Here is a 15,923-nt window from a genome sequence, read left to right as displayed (position 1 = left end):
TCGCTTATGTGATCACGGGGCTACAATTAATAAAAGAAGGAAAGAGAACCCTGACCCAACACCTGTGCAGGAAAATCAACACCAAGGTACTTCTCTGTCGTCTTCAGTTGCTACGTTAAGGAACTGCACCGAGAGAAAAGCACCGTTTCAAAGGGGCTTGACTACCAGAAAACGGTCGTCAAAATAAACATGAATTTTCAAAGTGCTGCAATCATCTCCAATTCAAACTCAGTTCAACTGAAGGAAGAAAAACAGCAATGCTATTTGCACAGATAAGCTCCGGCTTGTACGTCGTCCTCTAGCAGACAAGTCTGAAAGCAAGTTACAACAAACCCACAAGAAGAGCCATGTCCATTTTGTAACCTGTAATTTTTAAATATAACATTTTATTGCTTAGATGGTTTGATACAGAACAACTTTTACTTTTTATTTTGAATTTGGAAGTACTGTACAACTGAATAAAAAGAGGAATAAAAGTACCAAAACAAATGTGTGATTCTGTTCATGTGGCATAAACCAGTCTTGTACACAATTCGTAGCAGCAGTTTAAGTTCCCTTTAGAAAAATATGAATTCTACACATTTATTACTGTTTCCTGCATGGGATGAAATCACTAGGATTAAACTTCCTTCGTGGAGAGAGAGAGGAGAGAAAGGAGACACACAGAGAGGAGAAGAGAGAGAAGATGACGAATCATTCTGAAAATGGAATCAGACTGTCACATAGCCCCCAAGAGTTATTTCACAACAGCCTCAAACAAGGTTCTCTTTTTTTTTCTTTTTCCTTTGTTTATTTTTTTTTGCGCTTTCACAGTCAAGTGCTTAATGTAGTGATTGAATTATCTCAATGTTAAGTCCATTGCAACTCAGGCAAAAGAATTTCAGAAGATCCTTTTTTTTGTTTGTTTTTTGTTTTTTGTAAAAGCCCTGAGAGAGGAAAAAAAAATAAAAAGATTCAAACAAAAATCGTATAGAGACAAATTAGCTGAACATGCAAACTAAAGCCTAAGATTCACCCATAGTTTAAACACATTATAAATTTCACAGTTTAATATTGGGGGAGGAGGGGAAACAAAAAAAACCCAACAACAGCAACGGTTCTCAGTCAAACTCCACTAATAAAAATGTCAATAAAATGTGGCAAGACCTTATACTCTACTAGGATATAGATAAAGGCTAAATAAAGCTTTAAATCAATAGTGATTATTGCTAGCAGATGTCCCGGCAGGCTGCTGGGAATTAATTACTTGCTACATTGTTCTGCAGCATATAGTTTAGTAATGGCTTCTCCCCCACAGTATTGCGCAATTTAGTGTGGAGAGTTGCAAAAAAAAACCAAAACAAAAACAAAGACAAAAACCAAAAAATACCCAAAATAATAATAATAATTATTATTATAATTATAATAGTAATAACAATTTAAGGGATGCGTGAACTGGTTTTAATTAAGTAGAATGCACCTGGGTAGAGTTTCAAATGAATCATTGGTTGTGATTGATTTATCCACATCTGGTGTTAGCTTCGTTTCTGAACTGGTTCAAACATCCCTATTTAAAAAAAAAAACCACAAAAAAAATAGAAATCACATATACCTCAACCATTTTTTCTTATTCTATTTGCAAGAATATTACTCGAGAACGTTTCTCTTCCTTTGAATTCTGGACAGTGAGATTTCGGTCTCCAGAAATTTTCGGAGAATTTTTAATATAGATATAGATATATATAGATATATATATATATTATATAATATAGACTGGGTCCGAGGCCCACTTCCTCCATGTCTGGTGAGAGCAGGAAAAGCGATTCTGCGGGGGGAAGGAGGGAGGGTCACAGTGCGGGCTGGGCTGGGGGGCTGCAGTGGTGGAATAGCACAGTGAGGCTCCGGCAATGCTATTATGGCTCTGTCTGTCCCAGAGGTCATGGCTGAAGGACAATTAACAAACAACAATAACGACAACAACAACAAGGACAACAAAAACGCTGGGCACTCCGAAAAATGCCCAGCTACAGTAGGATACATTTTGCTTAACCCCTTCAATACTGGTGGCTGGAGTGTCACCTGTTGCCGGCAACAGGAGCCATTCGGAGAAATTCCAGCTGCCAGCATTAAAGGGGTTAAATTATTGATATGAAATTTAGACACACACCTCAAGTCTTCAAGCATCAACCCCAAAATCTCAGGAAGAATTTTTTTTTTTTAATTTATTTTATTTATTTTTAACATGTCTTAAATCTGTAGTTTTATTACCAGTAGTATTTTCTTGCTCTAGAACATGACAGTAGCAAGATGACGGTAAGGCTCGCATTTCTCTTTTGCTTGCTTTCAACTGGAAGACGGAATAACTTTGCTCTTTAAGTAACACACGCTGTCACCGATGTGGTTGCAACAAGATTAATCTAGCACTCGCAGTGCCTTTCTTATGCACTTGGAGGGGCCCTATACAGCCCCCTCGCTCTCGCACACTTCTCCCCCCAACACACACGCACCCACACGCACCCACACGCACGCACTCGCACCCCACCACGAGTGAGATGTTCCCCTGTACAGGTGTGATGATACCTCGCTGGCCTCCATTTGACTCTCCGGTCAGAGGAAGGGTTTCATTTAAAGTACAGTAGAAGAGCTGCAACATAAGAAGAGGAGCTGGTGAAAGCATTAAGTCAAAAACATTTTGAGAGGGGATCCAAGCTGCGTTATACATCTGCGTGGGCAAATATTGCCCATTGGTTTCTGCTGACTGCAGAGACAAGCGAACTGATGGATTTATAAAATAATAAAATAATAATAATAATATACTGAAGCAAATCAAACATATATAACAGCGGGTGCATAATTTCCATAGGTTACGTTGCTATGTAACTCTTCTCTGTATACACGCTCAGTCCACGACGGCCAGAAAAAACCCCTAGGATTTCGAAGACCATTTCTAATGCTGAAAAGTGGAAACAAGCGTGAGGTTGAAATTCGTTGTGTTTCCTGCTTTTGGCTTGAACCACTTTGAACACCTTCAACTGCCACGTTGTTCAGGCCTGGAACAGGCTTAATGCTCCACCATGTGGCAAATGCAAGAACATCTACTGAGGAAAAAACAATAAATCAACATCTCATCTGCATTTCCTCTGACTATTTCATATGAAATTCACATAATTTTTCTTCCAGTTATTGGCTGTGGTATCCAAGGGCCTCCCACCCCACTGCCCCCATTTCCAGCTCAGAGAACAAACACAGCGACTATCACAGATATACAAGAACAAGCTCACGCACACCAATACAAAAGGTAACATTAATGCTTAAATGAAAAAGGTCCTCTCCAAATAATTCATTAAAATATTAAAAAAAAATCATTTTTGAAAAAAATCTATAATACCAAAAGATCTAATAAAGTAGTAAGGCACTCAAATCAGTATATACTGTAGTCTCTTGCATTATTATACTGAAAGGCATATGGCACCGCGTCCAGTCTGCCATATTCTCCCCACAGCTGTAGGTTGCTCTTCCAAAACAAGACTCCAGCAACCTTGCTCTGCTGGCTTCAGTTTGCGGGCTGGGACGGGTCCAACCTCCGAGCAAGTCATTCAACCCCCAAGAGCTGAGGCGCACTGTCTGCAGAGGCAAGGATGTGATTCATGGGAGACTTTGTGTTGTGCATCTCCAGCAAGTCTTGAATGAAACCCGAGGGCCTCTCGTGCTCGGAGCTACCCCGAGGTTCCTGGTCTTTTGCGGTCTGTTTCTGTGCACTCTTGGTGGGCTCTGCGAGGCAGGTGCCAGCTCCTCGCCCACTCGGCCTCTCCTCTCTGCAGGGGGAGTCCTTGACCATGCCGGCCAGGGACTCTTTTCGGCTTCCCATGAGGGACGTATGGCTGCTGACACCCCCTGTGGAGTCGCACTCGTTTTCTGAGATGGGGTTGGTGCCGCTGTGGCTAGACTCATTTTCGCTGTCTTCTCCACACCTCGACTGGGTCTCCTCCTTGTCACTCTCCTTCCCATGGTTTCGGGCATTTTTGACTTTCTGGTGTATGCGCTGGTGACGAACCAGGCTGTGTTTCAGAGTGAAGGTCCGTTCACAGGTTTGACACTTGTATGGTCTCTCACCTAGAAGAGAATTAAAATACAAAGTCAGCCATGAGGTCACAAACGCGCCTCCCTCTCGTTTCAAGCAGCGTAAGACACTCTACACTTTGGAAATTCAGTACCTATATCAAATGTGGATGTTGCATTTATGCAGATTTTTTGCTCCTGTACTAGGAAACTAGCTGACAGCATGCAAGCAGGAATACAGATGTGTTCCTTGGGGCACAAATGAAAAACCAAAACTAAGTGTCTTGAGATTTCTACAAGCTTGGTACAGCCCTGCACTAAGGAGGGAGGAAGACCATAAGCCCCAGGTGCTCGTTAGCATCCCATCTAATTTAGCCAGCAACTCTTCTGGAAGAAGTTTGCAGTCGTCCTCTGGAGCTCAAAAGCCTTTGTGAAACCAGCCCACCACGAGGGCTCCCTGCTGCACGTCAGCCCCTGATACACACAGAGAGAGAGGACTTGAGACGGAAGGATGAGGATACTGCCCAGGTAACTGGTCAACAGCACTTAAAAACTGAACAGAACAGCACATGAGAAAACATCTCCCTCTCTCTTAGATGCTGACAGATGGGCAAGCATGAAATGCACAAGTTAACCACCAAAGTCGAAGAGAAGCTGTCAGGAATTACCCTTGCCACAACAGCCCCTTCTCTTTCTGTGAAGCAGAAGGACAGTATCACCACGTTTCAAAACAGACACAGAGCAGCTAAAGGACCTAGACTTGTCCGGCATTCATGGGACACGGAAGGTGTCTGTTAGAGATGACCAAAATTTACTGACCGAGTGAAAAATGCCTGCCTTGGTATGTTATTTACAGAGCTGCTGGTGCTCCTCAGCCCACTGGTGCTTTAGGACAGGAGTGACATGTGAAGGCCCCTGAAAGACCTCTTCACGCCCATTCCAGAAATGCTACTCGGAAGACAAAATTCTTGCTCTTATTTTGCAATCTTAAGCCACAGAGCTGCAGGCATCCTCTGCTGTAATCAACAGGTAGTCTGCTCCGATCTCAGAGCTGCTTTTTGCACCTCAAATGCTTGAATACTTTGCTAAGCATGAGCTCATCAGAAAACAAAGCAACCACAGCCCCACAGACAAAATTCCCCCAAAGTCCCAACCAAGCACAGTGCCCCAAGGTGCCATCTGCCCTGAAGAATCGAAGGTCCCACCCTGACCGCTTCATTCTCTGTTTCCGATTGCACCTATTAAAGATTTTTCAGTGCTGCAATTCCATCAAGACACCATCTTGTGCCAATGAGCATACAGAACAAGACACTTGCGGCTCACTTCTCACTTGTAGTAATGCTTGGGATCATTAAAAGAAAACCAATTACAACCTTGAGGTGGCTGGCTGAAATGTGCAAGTAGGTCCTGCTGTCCCTGGGAAGCCTGACGCTTCTTAGAAACGTTTCTCTCCGGTGCCCTGCTCGGGCATCTGCTATCAAGGGAGGGCACGGCTCCCCGGGAGCACTGTTGGCCAACAGTCTTTGCCCATCCAGCACTTGGCTGTGGCTGATGCAGCGCCGTGGCTCACCCTGTGCTTGGGCAGGCAGCACCAGAACACCCCACAACTACTTGCTGGGAAGCAGCCTGCACTGGAGAACAAAACATTTCCAGCCCGACTGCCATTCAGTAGGCAGGCAGAGGTTTCTTGCACACTTCAGCGTGTCCCAAACGTTCCTCTTCTGAGTAAAGAATTTCCAAAACCTTACAGTTATGTTTAAAAAAACCCACGCATTAAAACCAAAGTATAAGCAATGTTACAACCTGACAGTGTTTTGTCAATATAGCTGAACAAGTGGGAAGGAGAGAAGGAGGAGGAGAGTCAACCCACAGTATTGAGGCAAAATCCTCAGTTGAAAACGCGTTGATCTAACAGTGGGGATAGGTGGTATTTACATTTATTAAATTTGAAGAAAGCACTGTCCCAGGTTCCTATTCAACACCTACTCTATGTTAAAACATCCTTCAGTGTCAAATAAGAAAGAGAAACAAATGGGAAAAAAACATACTGACAAGGCCCACACAGCTCAGCATGCAATGAAAACAATTAAAACATATGGTATGGGATTCTCCACGGGCACACATCATTTGGGGGTAAAGCTCAGTACTTTAGATACTAGCATGTTCCCAAAGCTTCTGAATTAGTATGAAAATAGGCACAAGAATGGGACCTGTCCCGTTTCACTTGTGGCTCAATGCCAGAAGAAAACAGGTCAATTTTGCACTCGATAGGTCAATATTTATGATTTAGAAGGGTAAAAAGTCTGGTTAAGGCACTAGTCTTTGGTGTAGTTTACTGAACATCACTGTCAATTACAACACAAATATTTTGTTAATCACAAAGATCTTGTCTTCAGCAGAGAGCACCTTCAAAAGATACAAAATGTCAAACTGCACCAGTTTTCCCACATCAGAGCAGCTCGCTGACAGGTGAAATGCATCATTAATAAGGATGCATTAATAAGGATGAATGATTAATTCACCTTTGAGCTGGCTCATGGGTTCATCTCATTTGCAAGGCACTGCTGCAAACTGTGCATCACATAAAGCAATCCCACGTATTTTAACTACTGAGTCAAGTCATCGGACAAGCGTTTTACTACCTGTCTTCCACCTCCCCTGCCAAAGCCTGAATGAAGAGCAGGGTGCCCACTGTAGCTTTGCCTTTCACTCAAGCAGCCGGTCACGCAGATCACCAGCACGTTACCCGTACCAGTCTGAGACAATCAGACAAAACCAGACTCTCTCTCTCTAAACTTTGACTCAGAGATGAAGTCTTATCATATACTGCCAGGTTTCTCCACTGCTCCTCAAAATACTGGGAGGAGGTAGAGCCATGCGCACATGACAAGGAGGGAGTCAGAAGCTGGACAGAACAACTGCCTGGGGATCTCCACACTTGCCCTCACCTCTAAACTCTGCAAGCAAGCATGGGGAAAAACATTATGGGAATTGAAGATACGGCAGTGGTGACAATTCCTACTCCCTCGATAGGCTTTGTATGCAGCATGGGGGATTGGGGCAGAGAAGACACCTTGCAGACACCTGTAGGACTAAAAGCAGTGTCTCCAACCTCAAGTGCTAGCAGCAATCGTGCACCTACAGAGCAGATGCCTCAGTCTAGTGGCAGGTCTGCTCGTAATCTGTTCTGCCCTCAAGCCTCCTCTTACCTGTATGAGACCGCATATGTCGCGTCAGATCTTGCAGAGACCAGAAACGCTTGTTGCACACAGTACAGACTTTCTTTCTTTTGTCTGCTTTTGCAGTACTCTTAGCCCCATCAGTCTTTGGTTTTTTGTCATCACTGCTCTTCTCAGTGGACTTTCTCTCTGTGCCTTCCCCCTCAGAGATGCTTTCGCTCTCTTCATTCTCCTTTCCTGTTGCCTCACAGTCCACAGGAGACTCCACTACCTTCAAGTCCATCGGAGACTCTTCCTGCTCAAGACCAGAGTCCTGCATCGAGGGAGCTCCTGCATCATCCTGAATGCTTTTGCTTTCATCCTCACTGCTCCTTTCATCCTTTCTGTCCTCACGAGTGTGGGCCTTTTTGTGACGGCTAAGAGTGCCAGCAAACTTGAAGGTTTTGCCACAAATGTCACAGGCATGTTTCCTTTCAGTCTGAGAACTGCTGCCTGCACTCTGGTCACTCTCTGCCAGCTTGAAGTCCATTAATTTGCTGGCAAAATTGAGGTCAAGACTTTTGTTACTTACAGAATCTTCCTCAGGGCCCTCTTCATATCCATCCGCTTTTTCTTCAGCATCCTCTTCTGCTGGAGGGGAGTCAGCCTTTCGCTCCTCCTTGGGGCCGCACTCACTCTCTGGTAGCTCTGTTATTTCCTCTGGCTGTTCCCTCTCACAGGAGGTCAGGTCCAAGACTTCGTTTCCTGTAGCTAGTGTCTCCGCATCAGACTGGCTGTCTGCAAGCAAACAGAGAGAAACTTTCAGAGGGATGCTCTCTGCTAATTCACAACTACCGGCGGTAAGGCTGCACATGGACCCACGAGCATTACTTCTCATCAAGCGTCCCAACATCTGTTTCTCTTATCTGTGACCCAGGCCAGTAACTTACAGCTGAAGAGATCAAAACACCACAGAACCCAATTAACAAGACGATTAAAAATCTGTAACAAAATGCTTTCTTTTCCAAAATACGCTCACATTCTTGGCAGTTTCTTGAAGTCATTTTTAATATAATCACTTTTATCAGAGAACATAAAATGCTGAGACACCAAAGAGTTGAGGTCACTACTATTACAAACACACCGTTCCAGAGACACATGGATGTATTATTTATAAATTCATGTACGAAAAACATGGACATAGATAAAAGTAAAATACATCCTCATATTAATCAAACTTATTTATAAGTAGCAGGAAATGCTTTTCAAAGGGAATGTTAAGGCCTCATGCAACCAATTGGTACAATTGAATGTTAAAGGTTAGTGCAGACAATAACACAGAGGTCAGTTAAAAAAGTTGGGTATACATCATATAAGCAAAAGATGCAGAAGTTCGTCCACATGTGGGTCTTTGACACACACTCTTTAACACACCACCTGGAACCAAAACATAAAGCCAAGATGCAGTAACAGGCAGCACGCTTCACTGTTGCACAATTACTCCAACAAGAAGGCAAAAACCACCTAAGATGTCCACCTTAATGACCTCCTCTGCTTCCTTATCAGTTTGTAGCATTAATGTTGCTGAAGACATAACATGTGTCCAAAAAATTAAAACAGATAAGGTGCTTAAGCAGAATAAAGGGCTGGAGCTGTACCCCTTCCAAGCTCTATACAAAGAGTGTACGTGTAAATAGGAAATAAGCTGGACTGGATCTGGAGGCCAAAGCTGACGACGATGCACAGCATGTAACTGCATCCCCAGTGCCACTTTCCAGCAACTGTACCAGGATACGAACTTTGCAAGTTGTGCTTTCTGAAAGTTGAAACTTTCCTTGCTTTAAGTACTCCACTCCACCACCTTCTTGTTGACAGCATGCAGCCAAGGGAGCACACAACCTACCAGGCATTTCAGCATTCAGCTGCAAGCCTGATAGTTGCTGAGTAACTACAGGGATTTAGAAACTCTAGTAGAGCAGTTTAAGTTCTCCATTTGACACAGTACAACACGTGCTTGTCTCCAAATTGCCCAGATTTCCTATTACAGGTTCTTTTCATAAGCAAGGAGTAATGACAGAAGATAAGAAGATAGTTCTCAGGCACTTAGTAGTTCGAATGTAGTCTTGCAACATGACTTGCATTGACCCCATCTCCTTGCACAAGTGATAATAAATGGCCATTAAATGTCAAAGCTTAGCAGCATTTCCAGTAATCATGAACAATCACTTAATGGAGCATAATCCTCGATATGCTTTTTCTTGGGGGGGTGGAAGGGGGAGAAGTGACCTGTCAAAAACAATAATCTCACCTTTTAATCAGAACAGATCTGTTTACATAGACAGTGGATTACACAAAAGCTTTCCACAAAGTTCATTGCTCATCTAATTATCTGTCCATTAAAACACGCAACCGAGCCATAATCTGTGTATAATGCTAGAGAATTTGAGTATGTGGGCATCTGAAAACAAAGGTCACCTACAAGTGCCCTACGAATCTGCATTTGAATTCTGTGTTTTGACTCATTGATTATCTCTTGGCTATATTAAGGCAAAAATAGGAAAAGAAAAGAAAGCTATTACAAAAAAAAAAAGAGGTCACTTCTAAAAATCAAGCTGAAATGCTGATGCATAATAATTAAGGGGAAGCACTGCTCCACAACCCAGAGAAATGGGAGCCAGGCACGTATGAGAAGCCGGGACCACGCACAGCGCTCCTGGTCACACGCAGGTAGCCGGGTCTCGCAGCTGCCGGCACAGGCAAGGGAGTGAGCCCAGAAGCCAAACCCAGGCCGTATCTACACAGGGGAGACATTTAAAAAGGAAGCATGACTATGGGTTCCTGCCTGCTGCCTCCTTCCACACACTGTGTTTGGGGGCAGGACGAGCACATCTGGCTCTCACCGGCAGCGCCTCACCTTGGCCCCAGAGTGGGGATGAAAGGAAGGATTAATGGCAACCGATGTGACTCCTCGCTGCTGCTGGAAGGGTCCTTGTCCTTCCTTGGTTCCCGCTCCCGCCTCAGCCCTTGCATGGCCCTAACATTCACACAGGGTCTTTTTCACCAGAGCACAGGTTTGTGTCGGACTGAAGGGACCCCATAATCACCGCTCCCTTTAGGCTAAGGGCAGGAGGGAAGGGAAACAACAGGGAAGAGGAGTTTCCTCCCCAGCCGCCTTTGGTTGCTACCATCACAAAGACACATCTGTGGATGATGGACGAAGAGACAAAAACGGAGTGGCAAAGTGGGTCTGAGGTGCAAAGACCTTGAAATGACACCAACAGAAAGCACCTAAAACAGCTGCTGTACCCCTGCCATCGGTGCTCATCCTCAAAGTGGGGGGCACCTCCTGGCAGGCATGAGCCACCCTGTCCCATCCACAGCAAGGTCAGGAAATGCTCCCCTGAGGGGATGCGCGTTAGGCCAAGGAAAGACTGCAAGCACAGCACAGAGGGGGTTCGTTAGGGAGCAGGGCAGGAAACCACGTGAGCTCTGTTAGGATGGAGAGGAATGAAGAGCAGGAGGAGACCGAGATGGAGAGAACTCCTCTCTTATCATACCCAGAGAGATGTTTTGTAACTCTTTGCTGACCAAACAGAAGACAGCGGATGCGGAATAAGTTGGTTTTTCAATAGGAAATATCAGGAGCAAAGTGAACGAGGGGAATATACATTGGTAGCACTCAAGTAAGAGCAAGCCAAAACCAGAATGTCTTAAAACTCCCAAATGCAAAAGCCCCAACTTTTACGTTCAACATGTATACCATGCATGATTTTCCAATTTCCCCCTTATTTTCCCTTACTTTTTCTTCTGCTTCCAGTATTTCCAAAAATATATTATTTTTCTTATAGTATACTCATCCTTCAATGAATCGTACCCAAACTCTATCTCCTTTCTTCCTCTCCTCCGTGCCCTGAGCCCCTTCCCAGCTGTTATTCTGTTCTTGCGTGGCTGGCCCACAATTACATTTTCCTGTGCACGGGAGAGACACTCCAAGGGATAGGTGGTCCACAGGTAAGTGACGTTGCCTTACTAGCACAGGCAAACAGATGAGGTCGACATCGAGAAAAACAAACACAAAGTTCAAACAACGTGCCTTCACAAAAGGCAAGGACCACTTCAGACCCCAGGAGCACAGATGTACAGGCTTTCTCTTCCGAAGCTGGCTCACCACCCCTGAATGAACACATTAAAAACTCAGGTAAGGACGTAGTCAGGAACTTGCTGACACGCGTACGTGCTTGGGTGAGCACTCTTCCTTCTTACCTGCACAAACCAGACTTGCTGTTTTCTTTGTCGAGAAGGAGTTTCACAGGCCCGTTATGAAACTTCATGCATATCGCAAAGCGGCAGTTCCCGACTAGTCAAGCTGCTCTGTGGTTACCCTCAACCTGTGCGGTTGGTTTCGCAGCTGGTGAAAAAGTGAGCTGCTTTGCACAAACCTTGGCTGTTTGGGAATGGGTGAGAATCAGCTCAGCTCTGCTGCAGCCGAACTGGAATAGCAGCAGAGGAGCTGTGAAGGTGTGTGGGAAACACGACGGTCGTGAAGACAGCCATGTCAGGTCTGGTGTGGGATTTCTTCCCCAGTGCAAGGGACGGCTGCAAGGCTAGTCTTGCACTGGCAGCTGCTCCATCTACTCCAGCAGAGGTTAGGCTTGGCCTACACTACTGTTTTTTCCCCACTTACAGGCCTATCTGCAGCAACAGAAACCTTGCTGGCCATACAACTCCAGCAGGCTTGTATCTTACACAAGGAGGAGGATTTTGACCAAGCCTTCAGATCTGGGCAAACAGCCTTCCAATGAGGCTGAGCTTCTCCCAGATGGGTAATTCCTGTTTCCAGAATTTTGCTGATTTACAGTGCAGAGCAGTCGCTTGCATCCAGGCAGTGAGGAAAGCAGGGTGCGTGGGAAAGGCCTGCCATTTCTTTCACCCCTTTCCCATCTCACTTACTAAGGTTGTAAAATGCTTTCTGGTCTGTTTGTTATCCCACAGATATTTACACTCGGTGAGTCACGAGGACAAGAGCAGAGAGGTCCGCTTGCCAAGGCTCCCCCCCACTGCCACTTCTTCAGCAACAGTGGGAGCACAATACATTACCTTGTCATGGACAACCAGAGTTTGTGTCACTCCTCCAAAGTGAAGATAAGAAGGTGACACTATTTGATGATGTCAATTCTGACACCAGAGTCAAAGAACATGGTCAAAGCAAGGGAGAGAGAGGAGACGAGCAGGGAGGTAAGGATGTACGGAGGACAGCAACACGAAGCAACCACCGGTAGCTCAGCTGCTGCCTCATCAGCTCCTGGGAAAAAAGGAACTTCTCAGGAGATATATTCATAAGCAAAACCTCAAGGACTCCATCTGAGAATCCAAAAACTTTTCCGCTTGCATGAAAGAAACCACTATATAGTTGTAGCCAAAATCATTTTTCCTTCGAACTGTGGAAAGAAAAGACTGTTTTGCTGAAGTCTATTTACAATTCAAGTTGCAGTTTTCAGTCAGCCCAGTCAGAAGACTCTGCTTAATCTTTTATAGGTGGCAAGAAAGAAAGAGAAAGAGGAGTAAACTGCTTTCCTGCATACACAAACCAAATTACCAAGAGCGACACCAAATGTGGAAAGTTTCAGACAGAAGAGCAGATACAGATCAAGGTGGGGAGGTTGCTGGTTTGATTCTGTTTTCCCGTCCTTTTTTTTTTTTTCCCTGGAACTAAGGTGGAATAGAGAGTAGAGCTTAAGATGCTAAGGAGTTATTAGACAAAAAAGGGTGTTGTAATGGAAACTATTTTGTGACTTTGAAGCAAGTGTTTATTGCCAAACATTCCTGACATCCTGAGAGAAGTGTTAGAAAACCCATCACATAAATAATGCTCAAAACTGGAGCAGACAGAGCACTGGAAATGGATGTTGTACAAGCAGTTGGCTTTATCAGTCAGATGAGCTGACGATTTACTATTTTCCCTACCTTAACTGAAATAACACCAGCTAGTCTTATATTTTACAACAGATGCAGCCACCACTAGGTGGTAGCAGTCTAGTAAATTTGGGATTTTTTGGACCCACTCACACAATGCTGCTTCCACTTCCACCCACGAACTGGAGAACATCCTTCCAACCTGCAGAGTCAACTTGCAAAATTTTGGGGGTTATCGTTGTCCATTTGTATTGTAAACACTCTAAACACTAAAATTTAGCCACCTTCGTTACATCACATGCACACACACAAGTTAAATATTTAATTAGCCCACAGTTGAGGGAGCTTTGGTCATATCTGCATGCCTTTTGAAATGAAAACATTCGAGATAGAAAAGGACTATTTACAGTAAACGGAACAGAATATATCTGGGGGAAAAGGAGAAAACCAATTCTGGGGGAAAAAAAACCCACTTCTTGCCTTTGACACAAGGCATGATCCCCCAGTATGTTCAAGAGACCAGCTGAAGTCACTGGCACAAAGAAAAGTGTTCAGGACTAGCTCTGGCTGCATCTACCAAGTGGAAATCCGCATTGAAGGGGCGGGGGGGAAAACCCCAGACTTTCAGCTTATGGTGAATTTCACCATCTAGCAGAAAGGCAGTTTGAAGTAGAGCCGGCAATACAATCAGCAAGTTATACATCATCTCCTCAGCATCGTCCAAACAGCAGCTCTAGCACTCAGGCCAACCTCCAGCGGCAAGCAACTCTTGTTTTACCCTGAGCTGCAGCTCTGGAGCAGCTGTTAAACTTTGCCTGACACTGACAATGCAGTTTCAAGCCCTTTGTCCTCTAGGAAATACCCACAAATGTAGTTCAGAGGTACAAACAGCTAGAACAGTTTCGAAAAACAAAAAGTCCCCCCACTATACCCAGGGCTCACATGATTTCTGAAGGGATCACGGAGTGGCAGATATCTAGAGCAAAGATGAATTCTGATAAATGCTAATAGGAAAATTCACTGTTGACTATACTTACTTTGTCAATATTTGCCTAGTTAGCACAGAGCAGTTGTGTTCGACCCTCTCATGTTAGGGGCAAGCCTCTTTAAGAAAGGGATCTTTCCTTAGCAAAGTCTCTTTCTGTATTACGTAAGACATAGTCCCTTACCCCATTCCCATCCTGTATCTCTCCTCCATCAACTGTATTTTGTTGCAAGAATGGAGCACTCAGAAAGCCCTAAGGAGACAAAGGCAGGGCTACTTTAACATGACGGAAGTGGGAGATTCATTAAAGTGCTCCACAATTTCATTGTACGCCTCGCCACCGGTACAGATCTCTCCAGGTCTGACAGCTGTGAGCTGGGCAAGACGTCCTCAGTTTGCTTCAGGTGCTTTAGACCATTCCCTTCCTCTCCATGCAGCAAGGACACGCACAAGCCCCATCACTTACACAGCCTCGTCATCTCGGAATCCTATTCAAAACCACCATCCTGTTTTTGTTTTGGTTTAAAACAAGACCAAAAGAAACCCTCTATAAACTTGTTCCCAGTGACACTCTATTGAATTGCACTTCCTGTCTTACACCTCATCTTAAAGCTTCGCCTCATTTATGGCTGACCAAACACCATCCAAGCATCTCCCTTCACTCCTTTTACTCCCTTTCCTTCTGGCGTACAGTGAAATCTGGATGATTATTCACTTCCAAGTACAACCCTCGCATAGGCTCTGCATATGAGCCCCAAGCACGCTACTCACCCACCTTTTAAAACCAGCACAAAAAAAGAAACAACTCCATTTTAAACTAAGCCACAGTTTCAAATAGTTAATTTACTTCCACCGATTTTGAAATCCATTTTTCTTGGACAATGGAGGGAGACCACAAGTCCAAAGCTGTTGAATGATTCTGGACCATGATTAAACACCACTTGGTGAAGCCAGTTATAAACACTAAGCTGTGCTATAAAGCGCACGCGCTAGCTAAAACAGTATAGGATCTGGGCTCCTTCCTTGCTGTCTAAAGCTGCTATTTGAAGACACAAAGCATTTGACAGCAAAGCCAATTTCAACAGCATCTATCCCCAACGCCTCCCAGGAGATGCTGCCAACTCCACACCTCAGCTGCATCAATGTGCTCTTTTAGGGCTGTACCGCCAGCCAGATCCGGGAACTGATCTCACGACTGCCAGTCCCTCCCTTTGCCCTTTTCATTTTTTTGGGCAGCTGGGTCAGCTACAGCTGTGAGGATGAACAGTTGGGAACAGGTCGAGCCAGTACGACCCAGAAGTGCTTTGTGTTATCCAACCGTGGCCCAAGGCTCTGTCTGCCAGGGGCAGGTTGAACCACTCTGACCAGCCGAGTGCCGGCTGCTAAGAACAACATCTATGTTCCACCTAAGTCCTACCCATCCTACGTGCTGCGCCAGCGCTCATCGGAGCGGCTTTAGAAATGCTTGCCTCCTCACCCCACTGACAAGCTGAGCTGCATTAGGATCCCTCTGACTACAAAGAAAGTTTTCAATAGACCCAAGTAGGACGTTTTAGTTTCATTGTGCCATGAAGATCGTCAGAGGTGAGCACTTTCAGAGCCCTTTCTGCAGACTTTTATTCTGCGAGGGGATCATGTTATAACATGAGTCTTCCTCTCTCACGCTGTAGCCATCTGTTGTCTGCATAGGCAGGATGAGCCCACGTGACACCCCAGATACCATGCTACAGCCCTGTGAAGTTACAGGCTGTTAACATGGTAACAAGGCAACTTAGTCTCTTCATGATAGGCAAGATGAAATCACGTCGTAACATGTCCCCAGCATGGCA

At 44.8% G+C, this 15,923-nt stretch overlaps 1 protein-coding gene across 1 annotated transcript in view; it reads right to left on the bottom strand.

The window, feature by feature from the left end:
• Window positions 1–2,462: 2,462 nt before the first annotated feature.
• The window catches only part of RREB1 (ras responsive element binding protein 1), a 124,571-nt gene continuing 111,110 nt past the window's right edge, over window positions 2,463–15,923 (bottom strand). Inside the window, exons 10-11 of the mRNA XM_050890773.1 lie at window positions 7,248–7,994; window positions 2,463–4,092 (exon numbers count right to left, since the gene is read on the bottom strand). Coding sequence (XP_050746730.1) covers window positions 3,572–4,092; window positions 7,248–7,994 — 1,268 coding nt within the window. The 3' untranslated portion in view covers window positions 2,463–3,571. The remainder of the gene's footprint in view (window positions 4,093–7,247; window positions 7,995–15,923) is intronic.

The sequence above is a fragment of the Gymnogyps californianus genome, chromosome 2, assembly GCF_018139145.2.
Source record: "Gymnogyps californianus isolate 813 chromosome 2, ASM1813914v2, whole genome shotgun sequence".
Classification (NCBI taxonomy): domain Eukaryota; kingdom Metazoa; phylum Chordata; class Aves; order Accipitriformes; family Cathartidae; genus Gymnogyps; species Gymnogyps californianus.
This window is presented reverse-complemented; position numbering and strand designations above follow the sequence as displayed.